Raw genomic sequence first — 22,115 nt, forward strand, 5'->3', positions numbered from 1 at the left:
TGGCCAGCCTTAACTTCTGTTCAGGGTTCACTCAATGTGGACATGCTATTTCGAATTAGCAAAACGCTAGTTCGAATTAGTTTTTAGGTCTAGATGCACTAATTCGAATTATCTTAGTTCGAATTAACTAATTCGAATTGTTAGTTCGAATTAGTGCTGTAGTATAGACATACCCTTAGAGAGAGGCAGCAGCAGGGGATGGCGGGGGCTCCCCTGTGGCTCCCAGTGGTGGGGCCGGAGCACACTGACTGCCAGCCGCACCTCCGGGGACTATCAAATAGTCATGTAACTGTTAAAATTTAATGCGGTTACACGATTATTCAATTACATGCTGTCTAACATCCCTATTAAAAATAGGCTGGAAGGTTTCACTCTGAAGGAGATTGTCAGATGAATTTCTGAACCAATTGTTTAATGTTCCAAAATCTTGCATCATTGTTTTACTGCTCTATGTTTTGAATGTGAGCCATTTTGCCAGCACTGATGAGAATGTCCTCTGGCTTTCTTTTGCAGGGATAGCTTACCTGGGAGGTGTATGCAGTGCCAAAAGAAAGTGTGTCTTAGCTGAAGACAATGGTCTCAACCTGGCATTTACCATAGCACACGAACTTGGGCACAAGTAAGATTTGACTCTTAAGTTTCCACAATTTACAGGTGTCATATTTATGTTGCTGTCTTGATTTAAATTCTCACCAGTGGCTTGGAGTGACTGTTATGATCTCCTGATTCCAGTTCATCCCAGGAGTTGATCAACTGATGAATTGCTTAATTTTTAGGATGCTTTCTTGAGTACCCATTTCAGTGCACAGAGATCTTTATTGTTCAACCCTTCCCACAGATTTAAATACCATAGTTAGTGAAAATAGTAGAAAGAAACCTCATTAGTTGAGCTGTTGATTTTTAGGGCTCAATTCTGTTTTCATTTAAACTTTTTAACCCCTGAACTTAATTCCTCATTCAGGACCAATTAGGTCCTGAGGATGCCAGACCAAGGAGGTCCAACCTATAGTCTCTTTATATCATTTTTATTAATGGTTTATTTTGGTAGAATAGTCTTCATGGCACATAGTGAGCTAAAGGGTACAAGAATTCATATTCAAAAGTAGAGTTGGGGTCAGCCAAATTAAGATCTGGATTTATCCTTTCCCAAAATATAGGAGTATTCCGATCTAATTTTAATTGGATCCAATGGGGAGAGTCAGCTGTGATGTTTACATCCAGACCCAAATTTCCAACAAAATGCAGGTGTGTTACTGTGCAGGGTTTTTGTTTTTAGATGAATGTGACTTGGTGGTGGTCATACCCTTACGTGTTAAGTTTTTTCAGTCATCTGGGCAATCAAGTTGACTATTTACTGCAGTCAGATTTCAGAAGTTACATGTGAAATTGTTTATGGAAATTGAAGTTTAGATTTGAGTATGTTGGAGGTGCTTGTGTGCTCATTTGATCAGGGGGACAGGAATAACAACATTTAATTTCTCAATTCAATCACAGCTAATATTCCCTCTAATTTTTTCCACCTATATACAGAATAAATTGTGTGTGCACCAAGACAAGTGTGGATGTGCACCACCAGTAGAAACACATACTGCAGCTGTGGGCACTCTGCTAATCAGCTGGGTAGTATTTAAATATCTCCCGGGGGGGGGGAAACAGGGGCAGAGTGTGGTTGGCTGGCTAAGTGCTCAGTTTGCAGGGAACCTTGGTCACACCTAATTGATATAGTTTAAACGCTGACTCTGAGAAAGTTGTAAGGAACATGATCAATTCACATACAAACCAAGATTTGCAAAACAAAATTTGTCAGATACTTTTAACTATCAAAATCTCAAGTTGCTTGTGGATGTTCCGTTGCAGGCTAAGAGGCTAATGTCACTAGATAAGTCATTTGTGTGAGCTATTCATTCAACTTTTTTCTTTTATAATGGAATGTGTACTTTGTTCACATTTCTACAATCTCCATTTAAATCAGGCTTGCTAGAATGCAAGTTATCAACATTCACTACAGAACACAATTAAGGTTCACAAGCACACAGGTGGGCTATTAACCTTTTCTCCCCTTCCATTAAAATAAAAATGATTGCACTGCGTCACCCTCTATAGTATTCCAGATCAAATGGTTCCACAGCCAGCTGCTATCCTCAATGGCAGGATTGTCTTGATGAAATCCCACTGTTTTTCCTTTTAGAAAGAATCTGTTCAGAAATTCTTGGATGAAGGTGCCTCCTACTTTTTATATTCTTGTTGAATATTCATTACCTACAATACAGATATTTGATAGCTAAACTAAAGGCAGTAAATCCTGTTAAGATTTTGGCCAATCCACTCTCATGGCGCATATTTGTTTTATGGAATCGTGTGGCTTCTGAAATCTAATTTGTGACTTACATGGAAGGTATTTGGGCTGCTACCAAACCTGGCAACATTAAAATGAACCTCTTAGTCATCCTCCCAGTGACATCAAAAGCACTTGAGCCAAACCAAAGATAGCTTTATCAGGAGAAATTAAGAATGTTGGATTTTCTTTTATTTAAATTACATGCCAATAAGTTAAACTGATTTGACACCTAATAATGTCACCCACAGGTTAATTTATTAAGGGACATTCAGTTCTTATTTTGCAATGGTCTCAATAGAAGGAGAGGGTACTTGGACTGTAGGAAGTCGAGCTATATAGCAAAGGGGAGCCAGGGACCTTCCCACTGTGTTTACTAAGGTTCCCACTAATAGTGCCTTGAAAAAATTATTCTGTGCAAGCCTATGGTGTGGTGAGTCATATCATATATGTCAACCTAAGTCCATTTTGTCTTGTGAGCATCATTTTGGCTGTAAGACTATAAGGTTTCTTCCCTGTTTTCTTTTTGCCTTCCTCTTGTGCTGAAAATCCAAGACAGAGAGTGAACAATGCAAAGTGATGAGTCACTAACTTGGAGGGTCTCCTCTTTAATGCAGAATAGTGCATCCATGAATAGTGAGTGAGCTTCCTTTCCTGTGAACTTCAGTAACCAAGCAACAAATCACCCAAGAGGGGACTTTGATCCCTTATGGGGAGGGGTGACTCTTCTGGTCAAGCTCAAAGCCATTTTAGAGAGAGAAAGGCCGAGAAACAGAGAAGACAGAGTAGGGGGAGAAGGTAAGGAATGTTCTAGAACCCTGAAGAGAAACTGTTCGCATCCCAAAGAACCCTTGGAATAGTAAGGAAACCGACTCAGGGGTTTGCATGTAGGGTTTTGTTATTTTTCAATAGCTCTGTGTATCCCTTGTGTTATCTCAGAGTAAAGTCTAAGTACAATCGAACCTCAGAGTTACGAACTAATCAGTCAACCACACAACTCCTTTGGACCTGGAAGCGTCCAATCAGACAGCAGCAAAGAAACAGCCCCTCCCCCAATGAAGCAAACACTGTACAGTACTCTGTTTAAACATAAACTACCAAAAAAAAAGGGGTAAAGGTTTAAAAAATAAGTTTTGACAATGTAAGGAAATGGCTTGTGTGCTTGTTTCCTTTAAGTTAAGATATTTAAAAGCAGTATTTGTCTTTGGCATAGTAAAGTTCCAAGCTGTATGAAGTCCGTGTTCAGTTGTAAACGTTTGAAAGGACAACCATAACGTTCTGTTCAGAGTTAGGAGTAACCTCGTTTACCCAGGGGTTTGTCAGAATTCTGCGGCATGTGTTTAGAAGTCTCTCCACAGAGGCTGTGTTCCTTGATTACATGGTTGCTTATCAAAGAGTTAAGCTACAAACTGGCGTGCCCTCGAGGGAAGAGTTGGGGCTCTTGGTACCTGCTCCTTTTTTATTTTTAACCATTTTCAAAGCTTTTCACAAGGAAAAAGTCTAGAAAGTTTAGTCATTTGTGTTTAAAGAAAAAGCTGAGATTCGCTTTTCTGTTTCTTCGTGTGCCCCTCCCCCAGAAATTGAACTGGATGGACTGCAGCCCTGTTCTTCCCAGGCAAGCTCTGTCACCAAGGCTGTTTCCTGCAGCAGGCTGGGGCTTCCTGGAAGGAATGTGGGGAAATCTCCTAGTGAGTATAAGCTGAGCCCTGCTCTGCCTCGTGGTGAGATGACAGCCTGAGGTGGTCTGGCCAGTGGCCATAAAGCATCAAACACCCTGGGGAAAATAAAGAGAAAAAAACGGCAATAGGCAGAATGAAGTCTGTTGCCAGTGGAACGGACACCACATGGTCTCAGGCTCCAAAGCTGAACCAGATGAGGACAAAAACAAGCAAGAGATAAAAATCCGACATAGGCCAAACCAACCAGCATTTTATTTGGATCCATTGTGCCTGTTAACTGGGCAAGAGAGGATGTAAGGCAAGGCAGGTCTCTGTCATGGAGTCAGTGTGATTATTTGCTTTAGAAATTCCTGCAAACTCAGGTTGCCTGGATAAAATGAACTGAGGGTATGCAGTTGTCTTCTTGTAAACTATAGCCTCTGTGTGTAACGAATATCAAGAGGCCGGTGTTCTTTTGAGGGTGCTGTGTGCATAGAAACTCTTCAGTGAATGTTCCATTTGTAACTGGTATGTAAGCTGATAGACTTGTAAAGTAAAATATTGGCTCAGTACGTCTAGTACAGCATCCAGCAGGAAGATCCTGTCATGCAAATGACCATATAAAAATAGGAGTCGGGAAGGATGTCAAAACACTTGCAGGCCTGGAGGAGAGAAGTGGGAAGGAGGACTTGTCTTGAGCAGCTCCAAGATCTGTACAGAATTACATCCCAGGGCAGCTTGTATTTGCAAATTTGAGGCAGCGTACTGTAGGCATACAAGCAAACGGCTCAAGCCCCAGCACAGGAAGTTGAAAAAGCAATTATCCAGATGTGTGAAGTATGGAGATTTGCCTGTAATACATATTAAAAATTAAACATTTAATATGGAACCCGGGGAAAGGCCAGAGTAAACAGGAGACAGATTGGAATATTCAGGTAACTCTGCAGGCGTGGACAATAGGCTGGTGGGAGGCCATTTATTTTCCTAAAATGTAGTGGTTTGTGGCTCCAGTCAGTTCTGAGCAGCTGCTTTGCAGCCAGCCAAAGCACTGAGTAGAGCAGCAAGAGAATTTCTGGAAATGTCATAATAATGATTTTGGAACCTTTGCTGCTAATCTGCTGGTTTTATCCTGAGATTATGAAATATAGGATGCAGAAGGAATTAAAAAAAAATTCCCTTCCTCATTCTCTGCAGTTACAGCCTCACCCATCGCCTGACTTAGGCAGGGGAGTATCATTTATATTCCAGGACTGTTCCACCATCCTGGCGAACTTTAAACATTAACTCCTTTATTTATAACCGCTCCCACCTGGGCTCGTTTTTCCTTCCGTATGGTGCTCTCTGGACTCTTCGTTTTAATGATAGCAGAAACAGAGCTTCTTTCAAGCATTCCTGTAGAGCTGACTTTGAAAAGCACAAGCAAGGCACTGACCTACAAGTGGAAGCCCCAAAGCGTTTTATGATGCTGACAGCAAGATCAATCCAGGGAAAGAAAGACAGGCCTTGCATGTGTTCTTTAAAATTCATTGGTGATGTGAGTTAGTTCCACGGCTATCAGGCAAAGCCTGGTGTGAATTTAGGTGGATGATTCTTCCCTATATATCCCATTATGATTGTAAAAAATACATAATTAATTTGCAGAAAGCAATCAATTAGTCGATCTTTTCCCGTTATCATAAAGATCTAAAACCAACTTGATAACTAGGACTCTCAAGCGATTAAAAAATTTAATCGCAAATAATCGCGTGATTAATCGCGTTTGCCTGCCCTTTAAAACGCCACAGCGGCGTTTCAACCGGGCAGCACTGCATGGCACCCAGAATCTGCTGGCGTCCCCATCTGACCCCAGGCTCCATGCAGCGCTGCCCCTTGGAAGCGCCACGGCGCCATCAGCTGGGGTCTACAGCTGATCCCCGGCTCCACTGTTGCAAAACCTCTTTGAAGCATTGGAGTGGCACTTCAAAGGGGCTTTGCAACAGCGGAGCCGGGGATTAGCTGGAGTCCCCAGCTGATCTCTGGCTCCTAATGCGCTGCCCCTTTAAAGCGCCAAAACAGCACTTCAAAGGGGCAGCGCAGCATTAATGCTTGTGATTAACATGTTAAAAAAATTAACACGTTAATCCTGTCCTGCATTAATCACAGGCTGCAGGTCAATTGACAGCCCTATTGAAAACATTAGTAAGGTTGCAAAATCAAGCAATCAGAAGATGGGTAATGCCAGTCCTAAGGTTGCCCATGCCACTTTAATTCTGCCCCCTTATAAGAGGTTCTGTGGAAAAGATAATATGTGAACATGTAATTAAAGATGATTATACTTCATATGCAGAAGGTGGCACAGGCAACCATAAATATGCATTTCCTGACTTTTTTTGAGTGCTTGATTATTAGCCTTAACATTTGTGAGTCCTAATTTTTGGAAAAATGCACCGAGATAAGAGTGGGGGAAGTGGACATCACTGGAGCAAAGGGGTCAAGGCTAATATGAAAAGAGATGCGTATGCATTAGTAGGGAAGGACAGAGTTATGCAGGATTGTGGAGGGATTGAATCCAGGAAGTGGGGCGGGGGGAGGTTTAATCAAGTTAACATCCACGTAGAGAAGACTGGGACAATGGAGTAGGGCCCCTCTGATTTAAGGATGGTATGTCCGAAAGCTTAGAACAGGAGTGGGGAATCTGCAGCCCAAGCCACTGCTTCCCGTGGCTCCCATTGGCCGGGAGTGTTGAACCACGTCAACTGGGAGCTGCAGGACTCTGTTCCTGCGGACACTCAGTAAACAAACCATCTTGCAGCCCACCAGCAGCTAACCCTGGTGAGGTGCCTAGCCCACAGGTTCTGTGTTTGAACATAGGTCAGGGACCCTGATCATCTGGTTTCTACTCGCAGCTCTGCCATGCACCAGTGTCACCCCAGTCAAAGTTCATCTCTCAGGCTCAGCTTTCTCATTTATAAAATGAAGCACACCCTCTAGTGATGCCCAATTCTCTACTGATGCCAAGTAAAGGCCTTGGGCTTGGTTTTCAAAGATACCCACAAATCAGATCCTAGCTGCAACAGTTTGCTTCCATGGTTGACCCACTGAGAGAGCTGCCCCTCTGTAGGCTAATGAAATGGCAGTACGGCATACTTGTTTGAAGGGGTTCAACTGTGGAACCAAAATACAAGAGGGGATAAGACAGCTTCAAAGTCTAATTGGACTGATGAGAATATGCTGCAAAACCAAACTTTCTGATAAAGCTTTGTCTCTGCAATCACCCCCTGAAACATGACACACAGAAAAAAATATAATAGTACTACTTAAGTGAAACTCATTTGGGACATATGTCTTGAGATCCCCTTTACATGTGCACTGCTTAAGTACTATGGCCTGGGCATTATAGAAAATCCTATGCTGCCTGATGGTTCTGGTTTGGGCTCACTTTATTCATGTTTGCAGCATGCTGTGAAACCCCTGGATGAAATGTGCTGTTGAAGTGCAAATTGCTCTTATAATTCTTTTCTTCTGATTTTGATGCCTAGAAAATCCCGTCTCCTTTTAAGCACAATTAATTAAAAAGAGTTAGTAGGTTCAATATTGATTGGTGTTTGCAGTTTAAGCCAAATACATTGTTAGAAAGAGAAATAATAATAATGAAAAGAAAATCTGGAGGTAAGGTGAGGGCATTTAGCTTTCCAGCTGGGTCTGCTAAGGTTAGCGTTGCCAGATAGTTCAACCAAAAATACCGAAACTCCCCCCACCCCAAAAAAAAACCACTGAGGAAAAATTCTGTTGGCCCGGGTGGGGGGGGAGAGACCAAAGTTGTTGAGCAAAAAAAAAAAACTCCAGGAGTTAAGCAAAAAAAATTCATTAATTAAAAAATAAAACAGCATGGCCCTTTCAGTGTGTACAGAGTCAGAATAGGGATAGGAACAGGGGAGAGGTTGAGCAGTAAGACCCAGGGAAGGCATTGCTTCCCATTGGTCTTTAGGCTTTTTGTTGACAGCCATTTTGTTTTCTTGATCAATCCAGAATGCAGCTTCCCTGCAGAACCAGGTGGGCGGGGAGTATTGGGGCCTGGCGAGGAGGCCGGGGGCTGGACCCAGTTGCCGAGTGTGTCTTAGGGTTGCCAGGTGTCCGGTATTTTCGCCTCTTGGCAGGGGGGGAAAAACCAGAAAATACCGGACATTTTAGGTGTCCGGTATTTTCTGATTTTTTTTTACCAGATAGGAGCTGAAAATACCAGACTGTCTGGGTCAATACCAGACACCTGGCAACCCTAGCTGTGGTGAGTCATAGCTTCAGTTGACTCTGATGGGACATGTAGCTGTGCGTGTTACCTACGAACAGTTATAATAAGTGCTGATGGATATCGGTGTATGTATTGAAAACAGAAGTTAATAATAACACTTCCATCTGAGGACCTCCTGCGAGGCAAGGAAGTATCGTTGTCTTTGAGGGCACTGAAGCACTGGAAAAAATTAAGTAACTTGTCTTAAATAACATAATAAGACAGGAAAAGTGCCAGGGTTAGAATCCAGTTCTCCTGACTGTCAGTCATGAGTTTTTAACTTCTAGGCAGGGATAGGCAATAAGATGGAGGTGGTTCACCAGGGTTAGCTCTTGGTGGGCTGCTGCCACATTATTTAGCTGCGCCTCCGCAGGTACGAAGACACCGTTTCCCGCAGCTCCCTTGGGCTGGGAACAGTGATCCATGGCCAACAGGAGCTGCAAGCTCTCATATCTGCAGAGGCACAGGTATGTACAGTGGTGGCAACCTGCCAGGGGCTAACCGTGGTGAACTGCGTGCAGCCTACGGTACAGTTATTGTTCACCACTATACTATACTCTGTCCAGTAATGTGTTATAATATATTTTTTCTATAATTATGTAGGAGGAAATAATGACAGCTGAAATTCAAAAACTTCTAATGCTCAGATAGGCACTCAAAGTCTCAGTACTTTTTTTAGACCTTCTGGGCCTCTCAAACTGTCTGGTAAATTGCATGAAAACATGAGACATTCCCAGGAAAGGCACATTTTCTCTCTGGTATCAGTGAAAGAGCAGGAAATCTCAGCAATACAAGAGACTGTAAAGAAAAAGTGAAATGAATGTTTTGCAATCTGCCAAAGGTTTGGGCAGGAGTTTGTCTCAGTCCCAATCCTAATAAGAAACTAGATCCTGGTTACTCAGTAGATTAAAATGGTCCCTCCCTTGTAACTTTTAGGGGATATTTAAGCGATTTTGACTATTGATTTGGACATGGATAATGCTCTGTATTTTCAAACCCCATCCCTTTCAGCAGCATGGCAGTACATTGAATTCAGACGTTACTGTCACTAGGTTACATGTTTATGGCCAGAGGCAAGGAATTATCAGGAAATAGGCTATGCTGTTGAAGTCTGTCGCCTCTAGCAGCCCAACCCAGACTGAGTTTGAAGATCTTCAGGGCTCACTGTGAGATTAATTTACTCCCAGTTTTGAATGAACTTGACTAGAATTAGAGATGTCCCAAGATGCAAACCAGTAGACGCAGATGGAAAACTTCCTCAAGGAGAAGGATGGTTCAATTTCAGCATGTTATCCTGGTCCTATGGAGAGGAGCTAGCCATGAAGGTAGGAGCTGGATCCAAACTTCATGGACATTAGGAATTGTGGCTTAGGTGTAGACCCATCTCCTAGTGTAGAGGAGGGTGTTGGCAAGCAAAGTGTCTTGGGATGGATTGTTTTGTTTTGCAGTTGACAATGATAGATAGGGATATCAGTTTGCAGTGCTTTCAGCGCAAACCCTTCCAACTGAACCTGGGTAGTGACTAGCTCCGGACTAGAGATGCAAACCCTTCAGGAATGTCTTGGAGTCTTCCAGAATTGGCATCAGTCTCCTGGCAACTATTGAAAGCAATCTGGAGAAGTTAATAGACTATTTTAATAGACTATTTTAAGAAAACAACATTATGCCATATTGGGGGGGAGGGAGGACATCTCCCGGAATAGCTTTAGTCAGACGGCAAACCTACTCCAGACTAGAGATGTTCAAAGACGTTTAATAAGGTAACCATGTAACGGCTAAAAATTCATAGCGGTTACACGCGCTGCAGGTTCTGCAGCATAAAGCTTCAATAAATAAGCTTCATACTGCAGTGTCCAAAGTGAAGCCTCCCTGGGAGCGGGGTAGAGTATTTAACCAATAATCAGGGCTTGACAAACCGCGGTGAGAGCTACTCGCCAGCCCCGCACCGTGCATGCGCCAGACCGGCACTGCGCATGTGCGCAGCACTTGTGAATGCGGCGCGCGGAATGACCGGCTGAAATCTACTCACCCATAGCAGTAGAATCTGCAGTTAATCGGTTCAATTTTAACATCCCAACTCCGGACACATTGTTCATTCCCTACAACTTTCCTTCCAGCACCTCATATCCCACTTATGTTAAGAATGAAGCGCCAGATCATGCTTAAAGCTAAGCATGTGCTTAAATGTTTTGTAAAAACAAAGGTCTTAGACAGCTGCTGTCATGGTCATGGCCATATTTACTCTTAGGAGGCCCAAACATGCTTCCAATGATCTCAAGCATTCTTGGACTGGGTCCTAAGGATGGCTGGAAATACTGGCAGCAGACAAGACCCACGCTGGTGCTGCCCATTTTATTTTCTGACATGTCTGTTGGAACTCAGTTGTGGAATGTTTCTCTTCGTTTCGGTTATTCATTATTCGGACACGGATAATTGCCAGCACGTTTTCACAGCCAAGTTGCCCTTTGAGTTCAGCTCCAAAACACTGGTTATTTCATCATGAGTCTTTGTACTTCTGAGTCATGCTGAACTGGGTCTAATCAGCTATGAAATAGCAAGTTCTGGTGGTGAAAGAGGCGCTGGCTTTAGCTTGACAAAGTCAGACGTGTATGTTACTCACTGGAGGTCCCTCACTGGGGGATCTGTATTATTAATGTGTTAGAATTGTTGCTATACCTAAGTTGTAGCTTGTTAAAGAGGACATTGAGGTGGCTTTCTCAGAAGCATAATGCTGCCTAGCATGGAAACAACTGCCAGTGATGAAGTGGAAGGTGTGGCTGAGAAGAATAATGGAGATTCTGCTAAATAAAGAGGACATGACTAGAGTTGATCAGGTGAAGGCAGTGATTGGACATTGTTGAATCTGTCTATATTAGCAGATCTGTTCAATACACACAGTACATCCATGATTAGTGCTTTGATGAGTTGTGTTTTGTGTGTCCTGACCAACTGCACTGCAGTGGGAACAGCTTCAAAACCACTGATGATTGTATTAGGTTCATTATTAATGCTGAAGTGAGATCAGAAGAGAGAAGAAGACTATTGAGATTCAACTGAGTGGAGTTTAGAGAAAAGTGAAAACGCTGGGGGAAATTCTGGACAGCGTCTAGTAATTAAGGCTTTGAGTGGTCACCATGGTAATTATAGAGTGTCACAGATATCTTCAGCCCATGGGGCACCTCAGTGAAGTTAAAAAGGATGATGTGGGCTTTACATCTTCAAAGAGTTATACATGTTATCTTGAGGCTCTTCAAAGTATAAAACATGAGTAACAGCAGAAGGCAGGAAAAATGGGAGAAATAAGAGGTAGAAGAAAGTTAATATGAAATAAGACAGTCGTGATAAAATGCACCTTTAGCTCCTGTTCCCATTCATCTGAGCCATCCAGCCCGCTGCAAAGCCATTAATCAATGGAGAGTCCACAAATTAAATGGAAGACTTGGCACAAGCCTTTCTAATTGGACCATCATATTCAATAAGCTGACCCAATTTCATTTTATTTTGGAGTAAGCAAATATTCCTCTCTTAAGCATCACTTTGAGCTTTGAATTCCTGTCAGCCGACGGTCAGGGCAGTGAGTAGTGTGTGTGTGTGTGTGTGTGTGTGTGTGTGTGTGTGTGTGTGTGTGTGTGTGTGTGTGTGTGTGTGTGTGTGTGTGTGTGTGTGTGTGTGTGTGTGTGTGTGTGTGTGTGTGTGTGTGTGTGTGTGTGTGTGCGCGCGCTATACACCCGAGACTTCAACTGCTGAGACCGGGGCCCCTTGCAGCGGGCAACCTGGAGGAGGTTGACGAGCGCCCCAATAAGTTTGAAGGGAGAGCTTATTACACTTCAGATTTTAGCTGCTAGAATCCGTGATTCCTTCACAGCGGGCAGCCTGGGGGAGACTGAGAAGTGCCCCAACGGATCTGCCACCTGGGAGTGACACACATCCAAACGCCCAAGCTCTCCCTATATCTGTCCCTTAAGACCGGCTGAAGTTCTTTTAAATTGTGCTGGTTCTGTTACAGCAACTGAAGGAGTCAGGTTAAAGCTTAAACAGTTACAGGTTTATTGAGGAAGCTTATAAATCATATGGTTGCAATGGCTATTGTTCTATTTCTTAACTGCTAGCAAAATATAGATCTTAAAAATGGTTACAAAGAAGATAAAGATAGGAAAACAGAAATAATAGTACCAAGTAACAGCTTAATCTTTAAAGAGCTCTAAGTCTGTGTACATTTAAGACAGAGGACCACATCCAGGTACAATTTTTACCCCCTTCTGTGCCTCTCGACTCCAGCGTGTCAGGCCAGGGCCGGTCCCTCAATTCCTAGGAAAGATGAAAATACGAGGTGGGCGTCCCCATAGAACCTCGGGAGGTCAAACACCTAACCTGACCAGCAGGTAGAGGGTAGAATGACACTCAAAAGTGAGTGTGCTGCTGTACCCATCTTTATATCCATGGGGTCATGTATTTCTCTTTATCTGTGATGCCAAATGGTGCTGGACTCTCTTTTGTGAGACCAGTTCTTACAAGGGAGTTGTGAACTTAATTTACACTTGTAAGAGAGAGAACTAAATTGGAAGTACTGGGCATTCTTTTCTCAGTGGGAAATTCCTCTTCCAGGGACTGTGTGTTCGTACCAACATGGGTGCCAGCCGGGTACTTCTCGCAGCCTCAAGGCCAGCTTATTGCCTTAATCATTCTCTCCTCATATCTATGTTTTCAGCTTCTCAGGATCAGATGAGCCAGCATAGATTATGCTGATTTTATTGCTCCTTCTCTGCCCTGTATGCTTCGGGAACCTCAGAGAGGCAAATAAGATGGATGAGATTGGGGGGGGGGGGGGGGGGCGGTCTGGCTACAATTCCTTTGTGAGATTCCCTTCCCTCTTAGGATTTAACAACGTTGTAAAAACCACCTTTTTGCTGCTTCATAATTTAAAGGGCTTCCTGACCCTCCTCTCTGGGCTGCATACTCTGGGCATGGAGGTATTTTCCAATGAAGACATTGAATGGACTATTCTTGGTATTGCATCTTGACAGTCAAATACTTCTGCCTTCCTGGTCTCTAGTTTTATTTAATGACAATATTTTCCCAGGATATAACCTCATTGAAATGGGAAGAAGAAAATCCAATTTGCATTGCATTCTGGACTGCATGGTAAGAGTTTCCACTCTTCTGCTCAGAGTATTTCCCTGAGCATGTCTGTGAAGTTCCTAGTGAAATGACATGCTGTTTGTGTCCTGGTAACTTCTTTGCTTTAAGTAGCTTGTCCAACTTTGCTTCAAGACAGTAGAGTTGCACTGAATAGGCTCACACCAGTCCTTTAGAGACACCCAGCCAAGAAAATCCTAGTTTAATCAACGGTTTTGTGACTTTGCCAATTCTCTCTTTCTTTTTTCAGGACTTATTCTGCTGAGTAAGCCAAGGATACGTTAAATAGTCGGCCTGCAATGAGTTGGCAGGACTTGTGTGTGCTGCTTGCTGCGAGGGCTCTGGTTTCATACACCATTGGCTTTGCTGGCAGCGGCCACCGTACATGCAGTGACACAAAACCTAGGCTCTGTGACAACTCCGTGAACACTGATTATGCAACCTTCATGGTACCACTGACAGAACATATGAGCCTTGCTAGTACCATTTAGTAAGCAAACCTTTGTTTTTGTTTAAGGGTAACAGTCTAGCCCATGTATTTACTTTTCCCCTTACAGTTGGGTTCTGTTATAGACCAGGCAGCTTGCATGGCCAACTGAGTTCTGGTTCCAGGTAAAAATGACTGATCGTGCCCGGTAATGTGCCTGACGTACAAATGCACACTTCTGTTTATTTTAAAGCCTGCCTGAGGTTCATAAATCTGTATCAAGAGCTTAATTCCAAAATCCCATGCTGCTTGAAGGAGTCTCTATCTAGTAACAGAATGGCAGACGGGCTAGTGTAAAGAAGTTAACTTCTAGAAGTATTGCCCTGTTACAAGAGGCAGGGTAAGAAGTCAAACTGGACTGCATTTATCCTTCTTCTCTTTGGCCAAATACTGCACTTGCAGAAAGAAAAGAGGGGTTAACTAAAGAACCCATCTAGTAAAAACCAGCATTTTTTTGGTCCTCATTGTACCTTATCTACCATCAGAATCTGAGCTGGAACTGTGAACTGTAATTGAATTTGATTCAGGAACAAAATCATAGGAGTGGGTTTGTCAATAGAGTAGTTTATCTTGAAAGAAAAAAATTAATCCAGTGCTCTGGTTTTGGTCCATCATTAATTAAAATGAAGAACCATTATCATGTGTCTTCACTGCCCCCTTCTTATCTGCAGCATTCTCCCCTCCCAGGTTACAGAGTACAGAGAATGATATAGCTAACATTTTTGGCCTGCCCTCCAAAAACTCACCCCAGTCCTTGTGCTTATGAATGTGGGTGAACTCGTTTCCCCTTTAAAAATATCAAATGCTGGACCTCTCATAGTAGTTTTTTTTTTTTTTTAAAGCCAGCTGCCATGGATTTCAACACCAGCTTCTATCGACCCCATAGAATGGCATGCCAGTTAGCAGTAACCTCTCTGCTAGAATTCATGCGTCTGTAGCTGAAATGGCCTCTGGTGAACAGCTTTGTCATCTCTATCGCAACTACCTGTCCGCCATGACTTGACTTCCTGTGTGTTGTGGCTTGCCAAGATCATTCCAGGATTAGTTGATGCAAGTGCAGGTTTTGTCATTTATTGTTTTTTATGTTCCTATGAATTATAGACGTTAGGGTACGTCTAGACTACAGGCTTTTGTCGACAGAAATTTTGTCGACAGATACTGTCGACAAAGCTTCTGTCGACAAAGAGTGTCTAGAATACATTCAGTTCTGTCGACAAAGCAAGCTGCTTTGTTGACGTGGCAGTGTAGACGCAAAGGACAGTTTAGATGCAATAACGCCTTCTGTCAACAGAACTCTGTCGACAAAAGGTGTTATTCCTCATAAAATGAGGTTTACCAGAGTCGACAAAACTGCTGAGTTCTGTTGATGTTATGTCGACAAAACTCAGTGGTAGTGTAGACGCAGGTTTAGTTTTGTCGAGAGAAGTCCACTTTGTCAACAAAACCCTGAAGTCTAGATACACCCTTAGAGTTGGAAAAGATGCCTGAGATCGATTGTTTCCAGTCTCGTTTAGGCATGTGTCTTTAAAAGTGCACTGTTGGAAAGTGAGTTCTTCCATACTGAACACAACAAATACTTTAAATAGACAAGTGGAGCTCAGATTTACACTCAACACAACTCCCTGAGCTTCAGTGGAGCTGCCTCATGTATAATTTGGGGCAAATGTCATCCTTAGTGTTAATTCTATGATCATTAGGGATGGATTTGACCCCTATAGCAAATCACCTCAATTTGATGTCTTAAAATAGACAAGAGCCTGATCTTCAAACATAAGCATCATAACAGGCTATCCAAATTCCTGCATAATTAAATCAGTACATATCATGTAAATTCCCATTTGCTATCTTTGAACACCCATGTTCAAGACTGGGCCAAAGGGTCTATATTATACCTCTCACTCACGGTTTCTTTTTCCTTCTCTCTTTCTCTTTCATACTCACTCTCAAGTGAATTTTCAAAATGCTTTCGCAGGCGTATTTTTCACTTGCAAAATTTTTACATCTACAGGATGAATTGCAGGTACAAATCCCTGCTTCTCTTAATGCCAGAAAGGCCCCCTTAAGTCAAACACTCATGCAAAGTTGGCTGATGCAAATTGCTCACACAAACGGGAGACTGCCTTTTCAAAAAAAATGGCACTCTATTCTATTGCTTATGCAGAAATTCACCCTGGCTACCCCAAATGAACACGCCCTTCATCGTGTCCAAAAATCTTCACTCTGTTTACTGAAACAGCCTCACTCCCCTTTGTTTTACATCACGCATTGCTGCATGCAATAAAAGTGAACATTGTGATCAGAAACACATTGACCGTTTATTGAAAAACCCACCTGTACCATATCCAGAAAGCTGTCATCAGCTAAATGCCATGCAAACTTCACTCTTCAGCTGAAGGCCATCTAAGAGGTATCTGGTTCTGAAGATAACAGACCTTTTTTGTTTGGCTGTAATTTGTCTTCATATGAAGCTGTTCAAGCCAAAGTTTTTTTTTTTTTAAAGCGAAGGGATCTCTTTTCAAGTTGCTTATTACTTTTTTCATATAGAGTTTCTAACAATATCAAAAGCAAATTTGGATTCATTAGCTCTGAGGTTTATAGGCAAACAGACACCCCCTTTCCAAAGAATTCCATTTGTGGACACATCATTTCCAACTGCTTTGATACCAAGCCATAGTCTGCACTGTTTCTGTTTGGTATCAAGTCTCTCCCTGCAGAGTAAGGAAAGGAGACTGGGTGATGGCTCTGTGTGCTGAGCTATTAAAGTAGTTTATAAGAAGCCAAAGCTAAATGACTCCACGTTTATAAATTATTTTTCCCAGCTGTCCCTGAACAGTCCTAAGAAAATAAGGAGCTGGGAAGCAGAAGGAGCACTTAATAGGAACAAAGTGCCCTTACGGAGAGGGCGTGAGACTCATCCACTCAGAACGTGTCTCTGACATAGATGTCATCGAAACTTTCACACTGTCCTTGCAAATCTCTCCAGCTGGAGACTGGCCTGCAGCGTCTTTGCAGAGGGGTGTCATTTCTGATTTGGGAGGAGAAGTCAAACGGTGTTTGCCACAGTAGTGTGTGGGGAGAGATGGAGGCACAGAGTGCAGACTGAGGATAGCAGCTTCAGCAATGTCACTGAGCATGCTCAGTACAAGCCAACCAGCAAATCGGGTGGACAGGAAGGACAATTGACCCCGTTCACCCTCTCTCTCCTCCACACACATCACCTCTTTCCAGGGGCTTCTAAGGCACTTGAAAACTTAGTTTTTTGGCAGATAACTTAGCAATTAGCTGACAGGAGCACTGTATATAATTCCTATTTAAAAAATAATTACAAAATATTAGATCCACTTACTTCTGATACTAACATGTTCTGACATCTTGTGGCAAGTCACTTAAAGGACACTGGTTAGGCTTAAAAATGTAATGTATATTCTTACTTAGTACTAACTCTGCGGAGAGAGACAGACAGACACACTGTTAGGACTCCTGGCAGTGGTCTACAGTAGGGCATTATTTCAAAATAATCTCCTTTAGGTCAAATTTATAAGCAGTGTCTACACTAGCAAGCCCATTATTTTGAAATAACAGGCCACTTATTTTGAAATCTGTACTCCTGCTTTCCTTAGGGAATAATGCTAATTTTGAAATATTCATTTTGAAATGACGTCAGTGTGGCTATTCTGGTGCCACTATTTCATCTGAGGAAGTGGGTCTGGTCCACGAAAGCTCATCATCTAATAAACCATCTTGTTAGTCTTTAAAGTGCTACATTGTCCTGCATTTTGCTTCGACTTCCCAAAGTAATTTGAACTAATTGCTCCCCAGCGCTTCCTGGGGCTCTACGTCAAGGTAGCACTTCCACATTAACTGAGCCTCCCTCGGACTAATTTTGAGGCTTCCCCATAGTGGGGTCATGAGATTTCGATTTGTAAAATTGGGAATTAAGTCAAATTTAGTTTTTCTGAAATAACTTCCTAGTGTAGACATGCCCTGGGCTCTATCTCAGCCCTGGGAAGAGAGTGAGATCTCATAGGTTACAGCAGGGGGCAGATGCATCTGGGTTCTATGTAAGAAACATCAGAATGGCCATACTGGGTCAAACCAGTCGTCCATCTAGCCCAGTATCCTGTCTTCCAATAATGGCCTATGGCAGGTGCTTCAGAAGTAATGAACAGAAGAGGAAATCATCAAATGATTGATCCATTCCCTGTTGCCTATTCCCAGCTTCTGGCAAACAGAAGCTAGGGACTCCATTCCTGCCTATCCTTGCTTGTAGCTATTAATGGATCTATCTTCCTTGAACTTTTGTCCTTATTGGAATCTTGTTATAGTTTTTTTCCACCATCCTCTGGCAAAGAGTTCCACAGGTTGACCATGAAGAAATAGTTTCTTTTGTTTGTTTTTAAATGGGTGACCTTCTTGTGTTAAGTTAGTGAATAAGGAAATGTTATTTACTTCTTCAATTTTTCCACATCATTCATGATCTTCTAGACCTCTAACATATCCCCACCCTTTAATCATTGCTTTTTGAAGTTGAAAAGTCCGAGTCTTTTTAATTTCTCTCCATGTGGAAGCTGTTTCTTAGCCGTAAACATTTCTGTTGCCCTTCTCTGTACCTTTTCCAAATCAATATATTTTTGTTTAGACGGGATGGATGGCTCTGCATGCAGTATTCAAGATATGGGCATACTGTGACTTTTTATAGAGGCAAAATTATATTTTCTGTCTTATTATCCATTCCTTTCCTAATGATTGCCAATATTTTGTTAGTTTTTTAGATTGCCACTGCACATTGAGAAGATGTTTACAGGGAACTAGCCACAGTGATTCCAATATCTTTTTCTTGAGTGGTAACACCTAATTTAGACCCCATCATTTTGTACGTATAGTTGGGATTATATATTTCCATATGCATTACTTTGCATTTATCAGCCTTGAATTTAATCTGCCCTTGTGTTGCCCAATCAATAAGTTTTATGGGATCCCTCTATAACTCTTTTCAGTCAGCTTTTGACTTAACTATTTTGAGTAATTTTGTATCATCTGCAAATTTTGCTGCCTCAATTATTTTTAATCCCTTTCCAGGATCATTTATCATAAGTTGAACAGCACTGGTCCACCAAGTACAACCCCTTGGAGCACACAGTTTACTCCTTTCCTTTGTTTGCTATCTTCTAGCTGGAGTACCTAGCAATGTTTTCATGATGATCTAATGATCCTTCAATTACTTGAATGACCAGCCTTTTGTTATCTTAATCATACTGCCTCCCTCTGTTTATAAACAAACTTCCTGCCTGAAGGCAAAGCAGGGAGCAGAACAAGCTCTGTCACTGTTAAGAGCTGCGTCTGGGGCTATGGCGCCTGCTTTAAGCAAACCTCAAGTATAAAATTCAGGGGGTTCAAAAGTCAGGCGGGGTGCAGCTTTCCAGACCCCTCCAAATCGCACTTCTTTTGGCGGGTGATTACTAAACCTAGCAGCTTACCTGGCAGGCAAGCTCTTGCTGATTGGGGGAGAAAAAAACATATTGTGCATGTTTGTAAGGAAAAGGGAGACCGAGCAACTGAGAGAGCGCTGGTTTGGGTCAGTGCAATCAACTTTCATCTTGGTAGGTCAGTTGCAGAAAAGCATCCAAAATGGCTGTCCTCTTTAACTGGGCTGAGTCAGCAGGCTATAGCGAATGCTGGGAAGAGTGAAAGAAAAGCCTAAGAGTGGCTTAGCATGTTGTATATGCATTCGAAGATGCCTCTACATGCTTCCTCAGCTATACAGGCATTCGTGGTGCATACCAAGCTGAGAATAACTTCCCATATAGGGCTTCTCAAGCACTTCTCTGTCGTCTCATCTGCAGGAGCTATTCCACTCGTTACCCATAATTATTCACTCTTCTGATTCTGGTTGTCCCCCATGTCCATCCTCACAAGTGCAGATTTCTCCCAGAATAGAAAATAGTCAGAATTCCTGACTCCTGCTTTTCTCTGTGTGCCAATAACGTGTGTTGTTTCTTTGTTGTGCATAGCTGGATTATCTATTTGTACTGCTCTCCACTCTGCTGGCATGTCCCATGTTCATAGTTTTGATGTTGCAGGTCCCTGTCTGGGGTTAACCCTCAGAACTGACTTGGCTGATTAGAGGCATCTGTCATCGAGTCCAACTGCCAGCTAAAAGCAGAACCAACCCCAATTAAATCATATCAATCCTAGGATATTTTCCTGATATCCAACCTCCCCCATTGCACTTGAGACCATTGCTCCTTGTTTTCTCATGTGTCACCACTGAGAACAGCCTCTCCCCATCATCTTTGAAACCTCCCTTTAGGAAGTTGAAGGCTGCTATCAAATCCCCCCTCACTCTTTTCTTCTGCAGACTAAATAAGCCTAAATCCTTTAGCCTTTGCTCATAGGTCTGTTGCTCCAGCCCCCTCATCAGGATTGGACTGAGCCATTCTGGAACCCCGGGCAGACAGTTTAATTGTGCCCCGGGTTGGGGGAGGGTGCATGCGTGGCCCCACCACCGCCTGGAACGTGGGGGAGGGCACACGGAGCTGGCAGTGGCATGACACACGTGCCCGGCCTGACCCAGCCCGGCTACTGCTGCTGGCACACAAGCCTGGCTGTGCAGGGCCCCGCGGTCGTGGGGAGAAAGGCGCCGCTGGCCAGCGCTTCGGGGGTTATCGCGGCCCCCGCCCCAGGCAGCTGCTGCAGGGTGGCTGCTGGGAGCTGCTGCAGCCCGCAATCTGGGCGTGTGGTGCCTGATGGCAGCTCTAAGGGGTGCTGTGCACCCCTTACAACTGCCATCAGGTGCCCCCCATAGGTTGGCGCCCCGGACAGCTGCCCAGCTAGCCCATGCCTTAATCCGGCCCGGCCCCTAATCATTTTAGTTGCCTTCCGCTGGACTCTCTCCAATGCATCCACATCCTTTCTATGGTGGGGGCCCAGAATTGGGGGGACAACTCCAGATGTGGCCTCACCAGTGTGGAATAAACAGGAATAATCACTTCTTCTTCGAGTAGTGTCCCGGTGGGTGCTCCACTGTAGGTGAAGGGTTGCCCTGAGCCGCAGATCGGAGCTTTGTATAGCAGTTTCCCCTGTTGAGCCACGCATGTCCAGGAGGAGTCTCGAGCCCTTCCCGCCTCCTGAGGAGCGTGACTCAACCCCCTCCCTTTCAGTTCCTCTTTAACCGCCCTCGTCAGTGGACGGAGCAGTCAGGAGCTCCCTGTCAGATTATCTGACTACTTTCCTCTTAGTTATTTAGGCATAGTTAGCTTCCCCTGTTTTATCCTAGTTATTCTTTCCTTGTTTCTTTATTTAAAAAAAAAAAAAAACCCTAGAAATAGGAAAAATAGAATTAATTAAATCCCCCCCCTCAGGGGGCTTGAACTTACCTCAGACCGGGACTCCGGTGAACTGGCTTTCTCCCGCCTGTCAAACAAGAAACACATAAAGACTTTTAAAAAAAAAAAAAAAAAAGAAGAAGAAGCAAAACCACATAAACTATAACAATATAGAAAATAAATATAATAATTTCAAGAGGGAGAGAGCCTGCAATGTCCGGTTCCTCAGGGTTTAAAAAGTGCAGTCAATGCCAGGACCCAATGCTGGCTTCAGAAGGCCACTCGGACTGCATACGGTGTTTGGGGGTGACTCACTCTCCCCACAACTGTACCCACTGCAATTCTCTGACGGCGAGAGCCAGAAAAGACCATGAGCTCCGCCTCAGGATGATTTTATTTGAAAAAGCTCTACAGCCTGCGGGAGAACAATCTGCACCGCGGCAAGAGCCTCCGCCGCCTTCCAGAAATGCCCCGAGATCCAGAGCCTCTCCATCCCGCTCTTCCAGCCTCTTCCTCTCCCAAACATAGAGGAGAGGCACACCAGGCTGGGAAGTCCCCTGCCATTAAGGCTTCGGGGCGATCCTGCCACTCTGCGCCAGTATCGAGGCGCTCAACAGCTGAGCGGCCCCGGGAGAGTTCTAAGCAGCCGGCACGGCATGAAAAGCCGGTGCCGCTTCAAACCGCGGTGCCGCTTCAGAGCGCGGCACCGCTTCCAGCCCCGGCGCTGCTTCAAGCCTCTGCAGCGCCGAAAGCCACACCACGGCTTAAAGCTGCGGTGCCTCTTAAAGTCACGGCACTGCAACAAAACGATGGGCAGCCTCCGAAGCCTCTGGCAACAGCTGATGCTCCGCTGGTCCTCCCACAGCCAGACAAGCAGCCAGATGAGGCTCCTAACTCACTAGTCATG

At 43.7% G+C, this 22,115-nt stretch overlaps 1 protein-coding gene across 3 annotated transcripts in view; it reads left to right on the forward strand.

Moving 5' to 3' along the window:
* The window catches only part of ADAMTS17 (ADAM metallopeptidase with thrombospondin type 1 motif 17), a 317,509-nt gene that overhangs the window by 106,578 nt on the left and 188,816 nt on the right, over window positions 1-22,115 (forward strand). For all 3 annotated transcript variants that reach the window (XM_075896951.1, XM_075896952.1, XM_075896953.1), the window contains exon 8: window positions 514-619. In XM_075896951.1, coding sequence (XP_075753066.1) covers window positions 514-619 — 106 coding nt within the window. The remainder of the gene's footprint in view (window positions 1-513; window positions 620-22,115) is intronic.

This window comes from Pelodiscus sinensis, chromosome 14 (assembly GCF_049634645.1).
Source record: "Pelodiscus sinensis isolate JC-2024 chromosome 14, ASM4963464v1, whole genome shotgun sequence".
Lineage (NCBI taxonomy): Eukaryota > Metazoa > Chordata > Testudines > Trionychidae > Pelodiscus > Pelodiscus sinensis.